Source organism: Plecotus auritus, assembly GCF_963455305.1.
Source record: "Plecotus auritus genome assembly, chromosome: 3".
In the NCBI taxonomy this organism is placed as follows: Eukaryota; Metazoa; Chordata; class Mammalia; order Chiroptera; family Vespertilionidae; genus Plecotus; species Plecotus auritus.
In genome coordinates this window covers 101743059-101765178 of record NC_137772.1, presented here as the reverse complement: position 1 = coordinate 101765178, position 22120 = coordinate 101743059, and the positions used below count along the sequence as shown (strand labels likewise).

General features: G+C 41.9%; 1 protein-coding gene across 2 annotated transcripts in view; it reads right to left on the bottom strand.

Annotated features, from left to right (window-relative positions):
- Positions 1–22120, bottom strand: part of MIPEP (mitochondrial intermediate peptidase) — a 254686-nt gene that overhangs the window by 210770 nt on the left and 21796 nt on the right. For both annotated transcript variants that reach the window (XR_013960117.1, XM_080659928.1), the window contains exons 5-7: positions 16044–16107; positions 11343–11525; positions 10052–10208 (exon numbers count right to left, since the gene is read on the bottom strand). Coding sequence is in view for 1 of the 2 variants with exons in the window: in XM_080659928.1 (XP_080516054.1) it covers positions 10052–10208; positions 11343–11525; positions 16044–16107 (404 nt within the window). In the remaining variant the exon portion in view is untranslated. The remainder of the gene's footprint in view (positions 1–10051; positions 10209–11342; positions 11526–16043; positions 16108–22120) is intronic.

Below are 22120 nucleotides of genomic sequence, written 5' to 3'. Positions count from 1 at the left end.
TGATACATCAAATGAACAAATTGAAAAACAACGATCACAGGATCATATCAATAGATGCAGAAAAACAATTCAATAAAATCCAACACCCATTTTTTAAAATATATTTTATTGATTTTTTTACAGAGAGGAAGGGAGAAGGATAGAGAGTTTGAAACATCGATGAGAGAGAAACATCGATCAGCTGCCTCCTGCATAGCCCCTCCTGGGGATGTGCCTGCAACCAAGGTGCATGTCCTTGACTGGAATCGAACCTGGGACCCTTGATTCCGCAGGCCGACGCTCTATCCACTGAGCCAAACCGGTTAGGGGCCAACACCCATTTTTGATAAAAACTCTCAGCAAAGTGGGAATAGAAGGAGCATATCTCAACATAATAAAGGCCATATATAACAAACCTATAGAGAACATCATATTCAATGGGCAAATACTAAAAACATTTCACCTAAGAACAGGAAGACAGGGATGTCCACTTTCACCACTCTTATTCAATACTAGAGGCCCGAAATTCATGCAGGGGAGGGGGTGGTCCCTCAGCCCGGCCTGCATCCTCTCGCAATCCAGGATCACTAGCTCCTAACTGCTCACCTGCCTGCTGCCTGATCACCCCTAACCGCTCTGCCTGCCTCCCTGATCACCCCTAACTACTCTGCCTGCCTGCCTGATCACCCCTAACCACTCTGCCTGCCTCCCTGATCACCCCTAACCACTCTGCCTGCCTGCCTGATTGCCCCTAATCACTTGCCTGCCTGCCTGATCACCCCTAATCACTTGCCTGCCTGCCTCATCTCCCCTACCCTTCTGCCTGCCTGATAGCCCCAACCACTCTGCCTGCCTGCCTGATCACCCCTAATTACTCACCTGCCTGCCTGATCACCCCTAACCATTCTGCCTGCCTGCCTCATCTCCCCTAACCCCCTCTGCCTGCCTGCCTGACCACCCCTAACCACTCTGCCTGCCTGCCTGATTGCCCCTAATTGCTCGCCTGCCTGCCTGATCACTCCTAACTGCCTCTGCCTGCATGCCTGATCACCCCTGCCTCTGCCTCGCCCCCACTGCTGCAGCTTCATCCAGAAGGACATCCGGAATGATGTCTGGAAGGTCGTTCAGCTGTCCAGTCTAATTAGCATATTATGCTGTAGAGGGCTGCCTGGGAAGGCACATGGGCATTTCTTTAAATTGTTGTCAGCTGAGCCCGAGGCGACTGGCAGAGCCGAGTCTTGGTTACGCCCTCCCCAAAGAGGTGGGGGGCGTTATCAGTACTGACTTTTTACCTTTGTCCAGGTGCCAGGAAGTGGGCTTTGATATGTAAATCTAGGCAAGCACCAGGAATACTAGGGCCTACTCAAGAATGCAAATAAGCTCCTTTGATCCTAAGTTTTGGTGATACTTCCTGGTATTTGGGGGTATAAAATAAATGTGCTGCATGGGCTTCAGGTCACTGCCTCTCCATCAGAGAGGATGGCGTCCCACCTGGCTCCCAGCTTTGTTTCTATCTTTCTATCTGGTCTCTTTCTTTCTTTTATTTCTTAATCCCCAGCTCCTCCACTCAGGAACCGGACATGTTCCTTTTCCGTGCTGGACGCAGAAAAGAGAGAACACCTCTACATTATGCTTTTATTATTATAGATAAGAAATATTACTGATGATTACCTTTATTCTAAGAAAATTCAAATGGGAGCATATCACCTAGAGATAGAAATAATGACCGATGAGGCCTTGTGCCTCTCTTTTGGGAAAGTGACAGCATCTTCAATTATTTAAGGGGTATTTGTGTGACCCTGCTATTGTTTCTGGAAGTTTAATATAGGGTAAAGGGTGAGAATAAATGCCGAATAGGCAAAGGGGAGGTTTTGTCTGTTGGCTCAGAGCTCCATCTATGCCCTTCTGTGCTTTCCTGTAGTTCAGGGGAAATTGCGTTTCCTAGATGCCCCTGGCAGCAAACTTCTCACTGCGGAGCATGGACGCAGTGGAGAAGCTCCACTCTCTGCTCCTCACTGGGCTCAGCAGGGGTGGGGGCGGGAGCAGGGGCAGGGGCAGAGGCAGTGCAGTCCACAGGCTGCTGTCTTCCATGGCAGCACCCATCCAATGGCAGCAACAAGTTCTCAGCAGCCTCAGCAGGTCATGGTATGGCTCCCTCATCCATGAGAGTGAGAATGGCTTCCTGTAGCTATTAATCTCTAACTTCACTTTTTTTTTCCTCTTCTAGCCTTTCCTTTCCAACCCTTTGGTAACCAATTCCCAATATTAAATTCTATATGTTTGAAATACCTAGTGGGGGCTCTATTTCTCCACTGATGTAGGTGAACACACAGCCCAGCCTATGCAAAGAATAATATGAATGGGGAGGAGGAGGAGGAGGTCATTGATAGGCCAGAAAAAAAAAGAAAAAGAAAAAATCATATAATAGGACGTCAGGGACAACATGCTATGATTTATTTTTTTGTTTGTTAATCTTCCCTAGAGAATATTTTTCCATTGATTTTGAGAGAGAGAGAGAGAGAGACTGAGACATTGAAGTGAGAGAGACACATAAATTGGTTGTCTCCTGCATCTTCCCTGAACAGGGCTGAGGATCGAAGCTGCAACCCAGGTTGGTGCCCTTGAACTTGAGATCCTTTAGTGGGCAGGTGGGCGCTCTAACCACTGAGCAAGGCTGGCCAGGGCCATGCTATGATTTCTGATGTTAGCAGTTGCAGGTGGTGATAAGGCTCAGAGTACAGCCTTAGAAATAGTGGCTGAGATGAAGTGAAAGTGTAGTTTTACTGTAATTGATGATCTTTTAACTGTGATGTGATGGTGCTACTTGGTTCACTCAAGTGACTGTCAAAATAAGGAACAATAATTCCAGGATATGAGATAGGGAGAAGGATGAGGGCATGTCAGACTGTGCCGTGGAGGCTCAGAGCAGGCGCTCTGTGTGTGTGTGTGTGTGTGTCCACTGTGGGCCCCGAGCCGTGCCGGGGAGGCTCGGAGCAGGCGCTGTGTGTGTGTCTGCTGGGGGCCTTTCCCCAGCCGCACCGCAGAGGCTCGGAGCAGGTGCCCCTGTGTGTTCTTCTCTCAGGCTCTGGGCTATGCCTGCGTGTTGTTCTCTCAGGCTCGGGGACACACCTGGCCCCTCCTCCTGAGCTGGTCGTGACCATTACAGCATCCTGACCTAATTTGCATATTTCTCATATATATATATATATATATATATATATATATATATATATATATATATGATAGATAGATAGTACTGGAAGTCCTAGCCACAGCAATCAGACAAGAAGAAATAAAAGGCATCCAAATTAGAAAGGAAGAAGTAAAACTCTCATTATTCGCAGATGACATAATATTGTACATAGAAAACCCTAATGACTCCACCAAAAACTATTAGATTTAATAAATGAATTTGGCAATGTAGCAGGATACAAAATCAACACCCAAAAATCGATGGCTTTTTCGTACACCAATAATGAATTCCCAGAAAGAGAAATTAAACAAAGAATCTCATTTACCATTGCAACAAAAAAATTTAAGATACTTAGTAATAAACTTAACCAAGGAGGTAAAAGACTTATACTCAGAAATCTATAGGATGTTGAAAAAAGAGATAGCGGAAGATACACACAAGTAGAATAATATATAATGTTCATGGATTGGTATAATCAACATTATTAAAATGTCCATACTACCCAAGGCAATCTACAGGTTCAATGCAATCCCTACTAAAATACCAACAGCATATTTCACAGTTCTAGAACAAATACTCCAAAAATTTGTATGGAACCAAAAAAGACCCCCTAATAGCTGCAGCAATCTTGAGAAAGAAGAACAAGGTTGGAGGAATCACAATACCAGACATCAAATTATACTACGAAGTCACCGTAATCAAACAGCCTGGTACTGGCACAAACACAGACATATAAACCAATGGAACAGAACAGAGAACCCAGTCATTATGCTCAATTAATATTTGGCAAAGGAGGAAAGAGCATACAAGGGAGTCAAGACAATCTCTTCAATAAATGGTGTTGGGAAAATTAGACAAATACATGCAAAAAAATTAAACTAGACCACCAACTTATACCATACACAAGAATAAACTCAAGATGGGTAGAAGTCCTAAATGTAAGTTGGTAAACCATAAAAACTGTAGTAGAAACCATAGGCAGCAAAATATCAGACATCTCTCATGGCAATATGTTTACGGATACATCTCCTAGGGCAAAGGAAACTAAGGAGAAAATAAACAAATGGGATTACATCAAAATAAAAAGCTTCTGCACAGCAAAAGAAACCATCATCAACAAAACAAAAGAAGAGCCCACTGTATGGGAGAACATATTTGGCAATGATACATCTGATAAAAGGTTAATGTCTAAAATATATAAGGAATTCATACAACTTAACAAAAGGAAGATAAACAATCCAATTAAAAAATGGACAAAGGACATAGACACTTCTCTAAATTGGACATACAGAAGGCCAAGAGACATATGAAAAAATGCTCAGAGTCACTGATCATCAGAGAGATGCAAATTAAAACGACAATGAGGTATCATCTCACACCTGTTAGAATGGCTGCCATCCACAAATTAACAAGTGACAAGTGCTGGCTGGCAAGGATGTGGAGAAAAGGGAACCCTAGTACACTGCTGGTGAGAATGCAGACTGGTATAGTCATTATGGACAACAGTATGGAGTTCCCTCAGAAAATTAAATATGGAACTGCCATTTGACCCAGTGATCCCACTTCTAGGAATATATCCTATGAAGCCTGAAACACCAATCAGAAATAATGTATGCACCCCTATGTTCATAGCAGCACAATTTATAATAGCTAAGATCTGGAAACGGCCCAAGTGCCCATCAGTAGACGAGTGGATAAAAAAGGCTTTGGTACATTTATAACATGGAATACTATGCAGCAGTAAAAAAGAACAATCTCTTTCCCTTTGAGACAGCATGGAGAGACCTGGAGAGTATTATATTAAGTGAAATAAACCAGTAGAAAAAGGCAAGTATCACATGATCTCATTCATATGTGACATGTAATGAACAAAATAAACTGATGAACAGAATGGATCCTGAGACATGGAAGCATGGAACAGAGTACAGCATCTTGGAGGGAATGTGTGTGTGTGGGGGGAGGGGGGTTAGTGGGAGGTGACCAACCAAGAACTTGTGTGTACATATGTATAGCCCATGAATACAGATAATAGTGTGGTGAAAGACTGGGGTAAGCTGGTGGGGGTCAATGGGGGATAAAGGGGGACATATGTAATACTTTCAACAATAAAATTTTTAAAAAAGATTTAAAAAATTACAGACCAATATCCTCAATGAACATAGATGCAAAAATTATTAACAAAACATGAGGAAACTGATTTTCAACAATACATTAAAAAGATTATACACCACAATCAAGTGGGATTTGTTCCAGGATGCAAGGATGGTTCACTTCCTGAAAATCAATGTGATACACCACATAAATTTAAGAATAAAAATTATAGATCATCTCAAGAGACACAGAAAAAGTATTCAATGTCTATTCATGATAAAAACTCTCCAGAAAGTTAGTATAGAAAAAAATATACCTCAACATAATAACAGCCATATTTGAAAAAACTCACAGCTAACACCCTACTCAATGGTGAAAAGCTGAAAGCTTTTTCTCTAGGATCAGGAACAAGACAGGGGTTCCCACTCTCACCACTCTTATTCAACATACTATTGGAAGTCCTAGCCACAGCAATCAGAGAATAAAAAGAAATAAAAGACATCCAAATTGAAAAGAAAAAAAGTAAAATTGTCACTATTTGCAGAGAATATTATACTATACATAGAAAACTCTAAAGTTATACCCTCAAAAAACTATTAGAACTAGTGAATAAATTCAGTAGAGTTGAAGAATAGAAAATTAGTTTTCTAAAGACAAATAATAAACTACACAAAAAAATATTTTAAAATCCAATTTACAATTGCAAAAATACCTAGGAATAAATTTATCCAAAAAAATTAAAGACCCCTTCTCTAAAAACTAAGAGACATTGATGAAAGAAATTGAAGGATAAACCATACCCATGGATTAGAGATATTAATATTATTAAAATGTCCATACTACCCAAAGCAATCTACAGATTCAATGCAATCCCTATCAAAATACCTATGGCACTTTTCACAGAACTAGAACAAATAATCCTAAAATGTATATGGAAACACAAAAGACCTTGAGTAGCCAAAGAAATCTTGAGAAAGAACAACGTTAGAGGTATTACACTCCCTGATTTCAAACTATACCACAAAGCTACAGTAATCAAAACAGTATGGTACTGGAACAAAAACAGACATGTAGATCAATGAAACAGAACAGAGAGCCCAAAAGTAAAAACATACTTATATATGGTCAGTTAATCAACAACAAAAAAGGTAAAGATACATAATAGGATAAGAGAGTCTCTTTAATGTGTTGGGAAAATTGGACAAATGCATGCCAAAAAAAAAAAACCCGAAAAGTAGACCATTGTCTTACACCATCTATACTAATAAAAGAGTTATATGCTAATTAGACTGGGAGACCTTCCAGAGACCTTCTGGACAAAGCCGGGGGCTTGGCCCGCCTGAAAACCACCCCCAAACAGCCCTCAGCCCCTCACCCAGGCTGGCCACGCCCCCTAGCGGGGACCTTCACCCCGACGGGGGCGAGGCCAGCCTGCAAACTGCCCCAGCCCCCCAAGGGGACCCCCACCCTGATCCAGACCCCCTTCAGGGCAGACCAGCTGGACCCTACCCATGCACCAGGCCTCTATCTATACTAATAAAAGGGTAATATGCTAATTAGATCAGGAGACCTTCCGGACATCCTACCAGACAAAGCCATGGTGGTGGGGTAGAGGCAGAGGCAGTTAGGGGCAATCAGGCCAGGAGGGGAGGGCAGTTGGGGGTGATCAAGCTGGTGGGGGGAGGGCAGTTGGGGGCGAGCAGGCTGGCAGAGGGGGCAGTTGGGGGCGAGCAGGCCAGAGTGGGGGGTAGTTGAGGGCTATCAGGCCAGCAAGGGGGAGGGCAGTTGGGGGCGAGCAGGCCGATGGGAGGGGGGCAGTTGGGGCGAGACGGCCAGCAGTGGGGGGCAGGTGAGCAGTTAGGAGCCAGCGGTTCCAGATTGCGAGAGGGATGTCTGACTGTCAGTTTAGGCCCGACCCCATAGGGATCGGGCCTAAACCAGCAATTGGACATCTCCCGAGGGGTCCCAGATTGGAGAAGGTGCAGGCCGGGCTGAGGGACAACCTCCGGGCCCCCACTCCCCGCCCCCCTGGTGCATAAATTTCATATACTGGGCCACTAGTATACAAATATAAACTCAAAATGGATTAAAGAATTAAATGTAAGACCTGAAACCATAAACGTACTAGAAAAAAACATAGGCAGAAAACTCTTTGACATTGACCTTAGCCATAACTTATTGGATATATCTACTCAGGCAAAGGCAACAAAAGCAAAAGTAAACAAATGGGACTATATCAAACTAAACAGGTTTTGCAAAGTGAAGGAAATCATCAACAAGATGAAAAAGCAACTTACTGAATGGGAGAAGGTATTTGCAAACAATATATCCACTAAGGCAGAGGTCGGCAAACTCATTAGTCAACAGAGCCAAATATCAACAGTAGAATGATTGAAATTTCTTTTGAGAGCCAAATTTTTTAAACTTAAACTTCTTCTAATACCACTTCTTCAAAACAGACTCGCCCAGGCCATGGTATTTTGTGGAAGAGCCACACTCAAGGGGCCAAAGAGCCGCATGTGGCTCGCGAGCCGCAGTTTGCCGACCACGAAACTGAGGGGTTAATATCTAAAATATTTAAAGAACTCATACAACTCAACATCACAAAAACAAAAAATGCAATAAAAGAAATGGGCTAAAGACCTTAAGACATTTCTCTGAAGAAGACAGATAAATGAAAAGATGCTCAACATTACTAATCATTAGGGAAATTAAAGTTAAAACCACAATGAGATATCACCTCACATATGTCACAATGGTTATTATAAAAAAGACAACCAATAACAAGCGTTGTTGAGGAAGTGAAGAAAAGGGAACCCTCATTCACTGTGGTGGGAATGTAAACTGGTGCAACCACTATGGAAAATAGTATGGGTATTCCTCAAAAAACTAAAAATATAACTATCATGACCCAGCAATTCCGCTTCTGGACATATATCTGAAAAAAATAAAAGCCATAACTCAAGATATATGCACCCCTATGTTCACACCAGAATCTATACTAATGAGAAACATGGTAATTGACTGTCACTCTGCGACATCCACAGCCAATAAGGAGGGAATATGCTAATTGACTGCCACACCCTCAAAAATGGCGGCACCCACAGCCACAAGATGGTGGTGCCCAGTTCCCTCAGCCCCGATGGGGTGGCAGGCACATGGCAAGGCTGGGCGCGGGCCTGGCCACTCCATGTGCCTGCCTCCGGAGTCCCCCAGTCCCCTCAGCCCCCCAGCCACCCAGGGCCGGCCCGAGGCATAGGCAAGCCTCGGATGGCGGCTGCCCAGCCGCCCAGGGTTGCCCGAGGCTCAGGTAACCAGGGCCGGCCAAGGCTTGCACTGCCAGCAGTGGCAGCAGGAGAGGTGTGATGGGGGCGTCGCCTTCCCCTGATCTGCCGGGTCGCCTCCTGCCCCTGAGGGCTCCCGGACTATGAGAGGGGACTGGCCGGGCTGAGAGACCGCCCCCTCCAGTGCATGAATTTTCATGCACCAGGCCTCTAGTCTATACTAATAAAAGAGTAAGATGCTAATTAGACCAGGAGACCTTCAGGAGACCTTCCAGACAAAGCCAGGGGCTTGGCCAGTCTGCAAACCACCCCCAAATGGCCCTCAGCCCCTCACCCAGGCCGGCCATGCCCCCCAGCAGGGATCCTCACCCCGATGGGGGCGTGGCCAGCCTACAACCGGCCATCAGCCCCTCACCCAGGCTGGCCTCCTCCCCCAGTGGGGAACCCCCACCCTGATCGGGGTGTGGCTGGCCTGCAAACTGCCCCAGGCCCCTCACTCAGGCCGGCCCTGCCCCCAAGGAGACCCCCCACCCTGACCCAGAACCTCATTCAGGGCAGACCAGCCAGCCCCCAACTGTGCACCAGGCCTCTATCTATACTAATAAAAGGGTAATATGCTAATTAGACTGGACATCTTCCGGACGACCATCCGCACGTCCTTCCTGACAAAGCTGAGCCTGGGCGAAGACGCCTGCTGGTGGTCCCTGGCACCAGCGCCTGTGGCTGGATGTGGCCCGGGAAACACAGAAGCCACTGCCCCGTGGTCCCAGGCCGCAGCCTGCCAGAGATGCCACCTGCCCCGTGGTCCCGTGTGCCAGTGCCTGCGGCCCAGGTGAAGCCACCTGCCCACCGTCCCCTGCGGCTGCAGCCAGCCCAGGCAATGCTGGCCTGGGTTCCAGGTGCCTGTGGCCGGCCAGAGGGAGGGAAACCTGGGTCCCGAGTGCCTGCAGCTGGCTGGAGGAGGGAACCCTGTGGGATCGGGCCTAAGCCAGCAGTCGTACATCCCCCGAGGAGTCCCAGATTGGAGAGGGTGCAGGCTGGGCTGAGGAACACCCCGCCCCCCACCCCCTGTGCACGAATTTTGTGCACCGGGCCACTAGTGGAATATAACTCAGCTACAAAAATAAGAATGAAATCTTGCCATTTTAGACAACATGGATGAACCTAGAGATTATTACATTAACTGACATAAGTCAGACAAAGACAAATACTATGTAATTTCACTTACATGTGGAATCTAACATGGGGACATAATGTACAGCATAAGGAATAGAGTCCACAATATCATAATAACGATGTATGGTGACAGATGGTTACTAGACTTATTGTGGTGATCACTTTATAAGGTATACAAATGTTGAACCACTATGTTGTACACCTGAAACTAATATAATATGGTATGTCAACTGTATTTCAAAATAATTCAAAGAAAAATTTTTAAGGTCAGAAGTTTAGTTCCATAAAAATTCTATTTTGTCCTTAAAAGTTGGATAAACAGGGTTACCTGGATTTTTAGCTATTGTTCCTTGAAGAGCTCTGTGTGAATATGTAGAATACCCTACTAACTTTGCCAGAAGATGTCTGTTGCTGAGTAATTCTTCTAAACATCTCAATTGACCAGCATTGGGATAAAGGAAAATTTTATAAGCAGCTTCTCGCACCTATATTTAAATAGCAAATGATAAAAGATATAAATAAATACCATGATACAAATATATAGCCTACGCAGTAATAATATAGGCTAACTCTCACCACTTTATTCTTCAAGTGATCATTGCTATAAAAATAAAATAATGGTTTGCACAAGGTAAATAAAGCTCTTAGACTCATAAACTAGTATGAGATACAACATACTTGACTACAGTTCTCTGTTGGGGTATGGCCAGACAAAATTGTATCTAATCCATGTACCATAAAGCACCTTTAACCAGGTGAAATGATAACTAATATGCATTAAAAATCTGTAGTTCAGCCCTAGCTGGGTGGCCAGTCAATTGGAACATTGTCCTGTATACCAAAATGTGGGTTCGACTCCTGGTAAGAGTACATATCTAGGTCAGTGGTCGGCAAACTGCAGCTCGCGAGCCACATGCAGCTCTTTGGCCCCTTGAGTGTGGCTCTTCCACAAAATACCATGGCCTGGGCAAGTCTATTTTGAAGAAGTGGCGTTAGAAGAAGTTTAAGTTTAAAAAATTTGGCTCTCAAAAGAAATTTCAATCGTTGTACTGTTGATATTTGGCTCTGTTGACTAATGAGTTTGCCGACCACTGATCTAGGTTGTTGGTTTGCTCCATTATTGGGGCACGTATGGGAGGCAACCAATTGATGTCTCTCTATCACATGGATGTTTTCTCTCTCTCTCTCTCTCTCTCTCTCTCTCTCTCTCTCTCTCTCGGGCAACCAATTGATGTCTCTCTGTCACATGGATGTTGTCTCTCTCTCTCCCTCCCTCCCTCCCTCTTTTCCTTCCCTCCTTTCTTTCTTCTTTCTCTAATATCAGTAAAAACATGTCCTTGGGTGAGGATTAAAAAAAGAAAATAAAATCTGAGTAGTCCAGAGTGTAAATCATTGTTATTATTTATCATACTTTAAAACTCAGTTCTTCATAAGACATGAATAATTAAACCATTTTCATCATTCAAAGCATTTTTGGAATTAATCCCAAAGTTAAAATTTTTAGCAACACTGAAGTATTTTTAATGGTGGTATTATATTATCACTGAATCTGGGTTTGGTTTAAGACAGTAGCAGCACATAGATGGGACCTGAACTATAAGAAAATAGAATACACATACCAAGTCATCTGGTGCTTCTGCATGTAGACCATCAACAATTACATGATCTCCAGCAAGTACAAAGTTCTGGCGAATGTGTTCTGGTAAGAGGTGCTTCTCAATCTTGTTGGGAAAGTTGGCTCCCATAAGAAATGTACTACTCAAATCCAAGATTTTAACATTCAGGTCCACTGCTCTTTTACGCTATATGGGGGAGGATAGGGGGAGGAAAAGTTATTTAAAGGCATTTAAGCAATATTGTACAACTAATATTTTATAGATGTCTATAAAGATAGCAATCAACATTAATATTTTATTTATAGTTTTTCATAAGATACTAAATAAAATGAATATTGAATATATTATTTGTGTACTAAATGCATAACATACTTGCAATATGTTAATTCTATTTCTGATAGACATTTAATATCTAGACAAAAAGATCATCCTTATGTTGTACAGTGTTTCCATGCTTTAAGACTTACATAATTTCTAGAGTTCTATTTTATGTCTAGGTTATATAACTAATCTTTGAAATGAACAATATTAGGAAATACAGAATCTTTCCCTATCCCCCAAAAGACCTCTTAGTTAAGAGACTGTAGTTGAATCTAGTCAATACAGTGCTTAAAAGTATTTTTAGATTAAAAATTAAGTATTTGAAATGCAGGTGAGAAAATATACCATCTTAAAAGATTATACTAAAAAGGTGAGGGGAAAGGAATTACTAAAATTCTTCACAAAGTGTAGAGAACTTCCAGAAGGGGGAAGGAACACTTTAAAAGTTCTGGATTTTGCATATACTTTGGTATCCAAAGAATGACAGCAGTGGAGTGGTGAGAACTAGACTGGAGCCCATAAAGGCAGGACCACATATTCTCTCTTTTGTGCCTGGCCCTCACTGTCACTCTCACTGTCTGGACCTCAGATAACCATCGGTGATGTTGGAGATGGTGTTGGCACATCTATGAGAATTTTATTTGGCAATAACACTTTTAGGACATACAATCTCTGGAAAAAATGTATATCAAAGGGGTGACACAAATGTTTCAAATGAAATACAAACTATAGTTCAGGTCTACGGGAGGACAAGAGATAAATTTTCAGTTGTTATTAGAAAACTAGACAAGCACCTGGACCTGGGCTCATGATGGGCATCATGTGAAAACAAATGCAAGTCTTTCTGGAAAAGGAGTCAATAGCTACTAACAGATTCTAAACTATATTAAGACCCTAAAAAATGATTAAGCAGCACTAATATATTTTTAAAATAAATATATTAGGTGCAGATGTACATTTGATAAGATGCTAAAAATTTTGATAAGATGCTAAAAACTAAGTATATATTAATAACCAAACATTTTCAATATAGAAAATTCAAACTTTATGTGAAAAATAATTTTTCAGATATCCCAACATCTTTATAGTCCAGATTTCTGTCTACTTTGTTTCTGATATGGCAAATTAGCACCACCTAATGGTAATAAATGGAATAACAGAAAAAATGAAAAAAATTACAGGATAATTCCAAAAATTTTCCCCAAAGCCTTTACTATGAAAAAATAAAAAGCCCTAACCGGTTTGGCTCAGTGGATAGAGTGTTGGCCTGTGGACTGAAGAGTCCCAGGTTCGATTCCAGTCAAGGGTGTGTACCTTGGTTGCAGGCACATCCCCAGTAGGGGGTGTGAAGGAGGCAGCTGATCGATGTTTCTCTTTCATCCATGTTTCTAACTCTCTATCCCTCTCCCTTCCTCTTTGTAAAAAATCAATAAAATATATTAAAAAAATAAATCAATAAATAATAACTATTTATCTGGAAAAATAAAAAGTGGGTTTACTACCCAACTTCACCAACAATCTGCTAGGCATTTCATCATCATGAGATAATTAAATGAGCAGTACTCTGAACTCTAAGAAGTCTATGAAATTGTTGTTATTTATTACATACTTGCTAAAAAACATATACTTCCCTTAATTTCAAACTTGTAGATTATATTCAGTGAGACCTTCCAAATTAAATAAGAAAAAAACGACTTGTAAGTTATGTTCTTGGGTTTATTTCAAGATCTGTCTTTTAAAAAGTGTAACATATTTTTATTTTATCCTGTCCTTGCAGAGCACCTTAGAGAACAGACATAGAAGTTACAAGAGAGAGATTTAATGTCCATGGGTTCCCAGGGAGTTAGTTTCTAGGAAGGGCAGCTATTCTTAAAAAAACATAGGATAGCCCTGGCGAGTTTGGCTGGATGGTTAGAGCATCAGCCCATGGACTGAAAGGTCCAGGTTCGATTCCTGGTCAAAGGCTATACCTGGGTTGCAGGCCTGATCCCAGTCCAGGTCGGGGCATGTGCAGTAGGCAACCAACCTGTGTCTCTTTCCCATTTATGTTTCTCTGTCTCTGTCTGTGTCTACACCTCCCTTTCACTCTCTCTAAAAAAAAAAAAAAAAATCAATGGGGTAAAAAAATATCCTCGGGTGAGGATTAAAAAACGCACACAATAAGACAACAAGTTTAATACTGGTGAAACTAACCTTGACTTTACACATTGGCACCACCTAATGGTAATAAATGGAATAACAGAAAAAATGAAAAAAGAATTAAAACAGCAGTGGAGTGATGAGAACTAGACTGGAGCCCATAAGGGCAGGACCACATATTCTCTCTTTTGTGCCTGGCCCTCACTGTCACTCTCACTGTCTGGACCTCAGATAACCATCGGTGATGGTTAAGTTTCAAAAACATCTTTCATGAGGATTAAATAAAATGATAAAATCATTCAGCTTCAGCCTTCCTCCTGAAGATATCAAACTTGATTAATATTAAGCAGGCATTATTATGATTCATTATTCATTCATTCATTATTTTATTAAGTCCAAAACTGGTATGCATTAAAAATATGATCCACATACTCTATCCTTGAGAAACATATAATTTAGATGCAATAATAATAACAACAACAACTTCAATAAAAAACAGTTAAAGATAAATGTCAGGTGCATGAACTAAGTAAAATAAGTGTTCATATGAATACAGAATTCCACCTCAGAGATTAATGAGGCTTTGCAGACACCATCGGCTGAAGATGAAGCCTGAACAGGAATTTTAGGGGGATAAACCTGGTGAGCAGGCAGAGGAGGAAGATACAGAACCACAAATGGAAGGACAGAGTATCATGAATTCACTGAGGCACAGGGAGAGCTGATTATGCTTTCCCAATAGACATTGGGAAGTCACTGAAAGGTTCTGGACAGGAGAGTAACAATCAAGTCAATGCTTAAAGGAAATGAGTCCAATGTTCACAGGTTAGACCAGTGGTCGGCAAAATCATTAGTCAACAGAGCCAAATATCAACAGTACGATTGAAATTTCTTTTGAGAGCCGAAAACCGACTTCTCTGCATGGGCCGTGAAGTTTCAATCACACTGTACATGCACGCCTGCACGCGGTATTTTGTGGAAGAGCCACACTCAAGGGGCCAAAGAGCCGCATGTGGCTCATGAGCCGCAGTTTGCCGACCACTGGGTTAGACTGACCACTGTCAGTTAGAACTGTAGGAAGGGCTAGCTGAATAGGCTCTAAAGGAATAATCCAGGGACTTGGTCACTGATTAAGATATGAGAATATTAGGAGTGGAAAAAATGCAAACCGACTCTAAAATTTTATTTGAATGACTCTGAGAATGGTGGTATCACTGGTATAGAGAAGTAAACAATTGACTTGGAGAGGGGAAAATGTGTCCATTCTAGGCAATGTGAATTTACAGTATAGCTTATTAGCCTTATGGATGCTGGGCTTAGGGTTAGGCCAGGAGTCATGTGTGAGCAGCCTCAGCATTGCTCAAACCCTGCACCAATCCAAATGACATCATCTATTCTATATGATATATATCCCAAAACCTGGCTCTCTATTTTTTAAGATACTCTAATAAACTAAGCTCTATTAATAGGTTAAGTGGCTTTATACTACAGTTATTAGGAAAAACTTTTTTTAAATAAAGCATAACTATAGTAGCCTAGACTGCAGGTAAGTAGGGGAGATATTGTGGAGCAAGCAGGTCTTTCAGTGGTGGTCAAGTCACCCCCATTCTTCCAACCTGGAGCTTGATATTGAAATGAGGCACTCAGTTTCTTAAGATGTCATGTTCTGGAAGAAGCAGTGGCCAGCATTAGGAGTCCTGGAAACTAAGGATGGGAACTTGAATAAAACACTTTGTCTTGTTTCCACACCTGTAAAATGAGGAGTCTGGACAATATAGAAGGCCTCCCTAGTATCAGCTTAAACATTACACAACCCATACATACTACTTCAGGAATAAAAATGTGTGGATCTGTCAAGACACCTATAATCTGAATAAATATACCTATCTAAAGGTCTTAATGATATCCCTATACTTCTACCTCCAGATCTTAATCTTCAATGGTGTCAGCTTTCTCACTCATTTGCCTTGTCTTTCTTGATACTGCCCATCTCATCCTAATTCCAAGACATCTAAAACATCCCTACTGTCTAAAGTCATTTTTAATTCTGAATTATTGTGGTGACAGGCCAACTTCTGGAGAGCACTACATTCAAATACAACCTGTAGGAGAATTTCATAATATAAATGATCTAAGCAGTTTTACATATGCAAATTCAAGCTTTACATGAGGACTTAGCAACAAAGATACCAATTCAATATTAGTAAAACAAGATAACCCAAAAAACAGAAAGGAAAGTTTTACCTTTTCTTTGTCTAGATGGATTCCACTGATTTCAAAATCAAACATAAACAGTTCAGCCACTCTCCTATAAAGAAAAATGAGTCCTAGGTTATAACTAGTAATAATAATTACAAATAAAAATCAATTTTTTGCTAAATAAATCAGCCTTCTTCAATATTACTGACAAAAAGACAGATGTTTATACACACACACACAACTTTCTTTGAAATGAAATTTAACACCTTAAAGTGAGTCAACACATCTAGCTGATTTAGTGAATTTTAAACTGTCCTATGGGTGATCTAGCATCATCTATATTATGCTAACTTAAGTACACTGAGCTTTAAGCTGAACCAAAGGAATGGTGCTTACTCTAATGAGGACAAATTTATCTGCTGCTTTTTTCTAGAGGTGGACATCTTTTCAACTGTCCAGCTTTCCTTCCTTCAAAAATATTTACTACATACTGTAATAGTTGTAGGATACACACATCTGCAACTAGGTAGGCCTATACATGTCTAACTATAATACATGTTATATTTAGCATGTGTATTGAACAGAATTATAACCTGCCTGTGGGTAAAGATGTATGCATGTTACATATGGCATGTTTCATAAGGAGATAAATACTTTTTAAATGAATTAATAAATACAAGGAAAAATAAATAATAAATTTCTTAACATGGATACAAATAAAGTGGTGAGTTCAAAAAGAGACCATTAATAATACCCTTTAATGTGTCAGCTGTATTTAAAGCATCACCTTTTATTCATTCTTCACTATTGAAAAGCAGGCTCTTCAACCCACCATCCTCTTTTCCTTGTGCTAAATTTGCTTAAGACTTGGGAGGGAAGATTCCTCACTATTTCAAGAATTAGTACTAGTATGCTTTGTAGAGATCAACATTCTTTAATAATCACAAAATGTAGCTGCAAACTTAACAGGCCCTAATTTCCTTACCATTCCTTAATGTAACAATGTCATCAGAGTGACAAATACTAGCAACAACAACAAAACAATGGAAGAGAAAGTATCCTGGATAACATATCCAAAGTAAAGGGTGATCTTTTCATGGATTTTTCTCCTGAATATTTTATATTTAGAAGTATATATTCCCTTTTGCATTACAAGCTAATTAGTATCATTTACTTTCCCATTAGGTTACCAGGGAAATAAAAATATTGAATTCATAAGATACAGTAAATGAAAGAAAATATGTGTGCACTGGAAATAATTCATCACCATGCTGTGCCACAAAAGCATGGGCTGGGACACACAGCTCTTCAGATATATTAGAGTAAAAATATATAATTCCTGACCTCCAGAAGATATTAGACTAATATCACTCTTAAACATGACTGACAAATATTATGGAATCAGGAAACAAGAATATATCTTACATGCTGTTGTCACCCTTGCCCTTAAATACTGCAACCACCACTAACGGGCCACCTTCTGTCCAGTCTTGCACTCCTGCAAGATGATCTGTCTCAAGGTCAGAAGTCCTTAGCATGATTAACCTGACACCTCACGAAATGTCCTATCCTCCATGGTGAAATCTCTGAACACTGTCCTCTACCACCAACCAAATCTAGGGTCTCTACTACGGACTCCAATAGAATTTGTGATTTTTGCTTAAAGAAAAAAAATGTTGGGTCAACATACAGTTTTTTAAAAGGTTGTGTTGAGGTCACATGATAGAAAATCATGTGGTGAGAGGCCTTCATTGTACAGAACTATAAATGCTTTACATGAAAATTTATAGTAAGCAAAGAAGGAACAAAACCGTTTCCACCAATGTTTAAACAAGTCAATATATGTATTGCAAAACATGAAAAACAATTATAACTTGCTTTTTATGTAAGAGCTTATTCCTTTATTTGCAGACCACTAACCTGTGAAAGCCACCATGATAATTACTTATTTTAACTCCATCCAAATCCCAATAATTAAAAACAAAAAAGAGTTTATACTTGGACAATTTTTCAAAGACCTCCATGAAATTTTCCATTTTCTTCCAACTATGAGCAGATACTTAGAATATTAAACTCTTTGATGCTGTGTTGGAAGCTGAGTTTCTTGGCTCATGAGAATTGTTTTCTTTCTCTTTAATCCTACTGCAAACTTGAAACCAACTTCAAGTATAACACCTTTCTGTTAATATTTTTTTTCTGGAATTATGTTATCCAGGTATTTGATCTAATCTTCTGGCTCTCCTTGAACTTTTCATAATAGACATACTTATCTTCCTGATTATTGTGGTAATATACCTTGAATGAACAGAATTAAAGTTAGACTTCTAAAATTCTGAAAAATCAATAGAACACATTGTAATTTATTAATTTTTACTTTCTTTCTTAAATAATGTAAAGTGCTTTACTCAAGCCCCTAAACTATCCCCATTTTCTCTACCTCATATTGATCTCCTTTCGTAATGAGTAAACCTAAAAAACATACCACTCTCTTTTCTAGCAAAGGTATTTGCTGTTTGTTTTAATAAGAGAAAAGAAAGATAGCAGAAGTTAATAAATTGGTGATAGAAATTTATTCTATAAGTTTATTGTATTACATAAGTTTATTGTATAACAGCTTTATTGTAGATATGTATGAAAAATTAAAATCACTAATCCCACCAAAGATAATTGCTATTAAAATTATTGTAGGATTAGAGGCCCGGTGCATGAAATTCGTGCATGGGGAGGGGGTTCCCCTCAGCCCAGCTGCACCCTCTCCAATCCAGGACCCCTCGGGTGATGTCCTGGGGATCAGGCCTAAACTGGCAGTTGGACATTCCTCTCACAATCTGGTACAACTGGCTCCTAACTGCTCACCTGCCTGCCTGCCTGATCACCCCTAACTGTCCCCCCTACTGACCTGGTCACCCTCAACTGCCCCCCCCCACCCGCCGCCGGCCTGGTCACCCGCAACTGTCCTCCACCCCCTGCCAGCCTGGTCACCCCTCACTGACCACCTCTGCCAGCCTGGTCGCCCCTTACTGCGCCCCCCCCCTGCCGGCCTGGTTGCCCTCAACTGCCCCCCCTGCTGGCCTGGTTGCCCCAAGCAGCCTGCTGTTCAGTCATTTGGTTGCCCCTCACTGTCCCTCCTGCCGGCCAGGTCACCCCACACAGCCCTCTGTTCAGTTGTTTGGTCGTCCCTCATTAACCCCCCTGCTGGCCTGGTCGCCCCACACAGCCTGTTGCTCAGTCGTTTGGTCGTCCCTCACTAACCCCCCTGCCAACCTGGTTGCCCCACACAGCCTGTTTGGTCATCTGTTTGGTTGTTTTGGTTGCGACAGTCGCTTAGGCTTTTATATATAAAGGTTTCCTTTCAGTCTACTTCTTTTTCTTTTTTTAAGGCTAGGAAGAACATGTTTAATTAAATTAGATAAGGTTAGAGATATTAGCACAGTGCCCAACATATAGCAGGTACTTGAAAAATGTTTGCTGATTTTCTGAATGGACATAGGGGCACTACATGTATTCCCTCACTTAAAAGAGCCACTGTCTCTGTTGCCACACCAGGTAGGCTGGGGGGAAGGGGTAAGGGAAACCCAATGGGACCTCAGCACAGGCTGAGGAAGCATCTTTGTTTTATGAAGATACCAAATTGGTGACAATTAACTTGTGATTCACAACAACAATGAAGGCCTTCCCTTGTCTTCTATTCAATCTACTTCTGCTATGTTATACCAGCTATTTAGAAAAATTAAGATCCAACTATATAGACTTCTGTATCTTGCTTTTTCTTGAAAAATTATATCACAAACATTGAATATTTCTCTACATCTTTAAATATTCTTCATAAATATGGCTTTCAATGTCTATATTGTTTTGTCACATGGACTAAAAAATGTATTCATTTTCCCTATTCCTGTAAATCATCCTTTATAATAAAGAGGTAATATGCAAATTGACCCTCATGCCCTCACAAGATGGCTGCCTACAACCAGGCCAGCAGGGGGGTTAGTGAGGGACAACCAAACGAATGAACAGCAGGCTGCGTGGGACAACTAGGCTGCCGGGGGGGGGGGGGGGGGGGGGAGACAGGGCAGTTAGGGGCAACCAGGTCAGCAGGGAGGGCAGTTGGGGGCGACCAGGCCAGTGGGGGGGGGCAGTTAGGGGTGACCAGGCCGGCAGGGGGGGGCAGTTAGGGGTGACCAGGCCAGCGGGGGGGAGTTGGGGGCAATTAGGCTGGCAGGGGGGGCAGTAAGGGGCGACTAGGCCAGCAGGGGTGGCAGTGAGGGGCGACTAGGCAGCAGGGGGGGCAGTTAGGGGCAACCAGGCTGACAGAGGGGGGCAGTTGGGGGCAACCAGGCCGGCCATAAGAGGTGACCAGGCCAGCAGAGAGGGCAGTTAGGGGCAACCAGGCCGGCAGGAGGGGCAGTTACGGGCGATCAGGTAGGCATGCAGAGGCAGTGAGGGACGATCAGGCCAGCGGGGGGGGGGGGCAGTGAGGGGCAATCAGGCCGGCGGGGGGGGGGCAGTGAGGGGCAATCAGGCCGGCAGGGTGGGGGGGGGCAGTTAGGGGTGACCAGGCAGGTGAGTGATTATGAGCCAGTGATCCAGGATTAAGAGAGGGATGTCTGACTGCCGGTTTAAACCAGCATTTGAACATCCCCCAAGGGGTACTGGATTGGAGAGGGTGCAGGCTGGGCTGAGGGGAGCCCCCGTGCACGAATTTCGTGCACCGGGCCTTTAGTACTATGATAAAATCCTTGTTGCATACATACCTTTATCCTTGTTTGTTTCCTTAGGATAAACTTCAAGAAATTAAAATGATTAAAAATATGAGCATTGACATTATTACTGAATTGCCCTCCATCAAGATTCATCAGTTTACACTTTAAACTAAAGAGGATTCATTATCCTAAACCATTAAAACATGATTCTTTTTGTTTTTGTTATTATATGTTTATTTCTAGTCTGCAGAGGCAAGATTTTTTAAAGGAAAGAAATGGGGAAAAAATAGATACAGAGGCAAAGAAGCATTGAACAGACTGTCAAACTACAGTGGGAAGGCAGGGGAGGTTGGAGGGGGGGGGGTGCTGTAAGAGATCAACTGAAGGACCTGTACGCATGCATACAAGCACAACCAATGGATATAAGACACTGGGGTGGGGGGGGCGGGCAGGTAAAGGCATGTACTGGAGGGTAGGGGAGGCCGGGGGGAGGTCACTGGGGAAAAAAAAGGAGACATATGTACTACTATTTGTAATACTTCAAACAAAACAAAACAAATAGCCGTGACCGGTTTGGCTCAGTGGATAGAGCGTCGGCCTGCGGACTGAAGGGTCCCAGGTTCGATTCTGGTCAAGGGCATGTACCTTGGTTGCGGGCACATCTCCAGTGGGGGGTGTGCAGGAGGCAGCTGATCGATGTTTCTCTCTCATCGATGTTTCTGACTCTCTATCCCTCTCCCTTCCTCTCTGTAAAAAATCAATAAAATACATTTTAAAAAAATAAATAAATTTGGTCATGTTCTGTCTAATGTGTCACTCAAGTGTTTGCAAAACCATGGAATTATTTTTCAAGACTCTTACTCTTCTTCTAACTATAAGCTCTTGTATAAACCTTTGTTTAAGTTGCCATTTCAAATCCACAAAAATAATGGCTGGTGAGACATCTAATACTTTTGCTGTTTTCTTTGGGCATTCATAAAGTCTTTTTTTTTAACATATTTTTTATTAAAGTATTATATGTGTACATATCTTACCATTGCCCCCCCACACACCCAACTCCCATACATGCCCTCACCCCCCAACGTTTTGCATCCATTGGTTATTCCCATATGCATGCATACAAGTCCCTCGGTTGATCTCCCATTTCCCACACCTCTCCCTAACATTCCTGTAATTTGACAGTCTGCCTGATGCTTTACCGCCCCCGCATCTATCTTTTTGTTCATCAGTTTATAATGTTTTTTATTATCCACAAATGAGTGAGATCATGTGGTATTTTTCTTTCATTGACTGGCTTATTTCACTTAGCATAATGTTCTCTAATTCCATCCAGGTTCCTACAAGTGGCAATAATTCCTTCTTTTTTATGGCAGCATAGTATTCCATTGTGTAGATGTACCATAGTTTTCTGATCCAGTC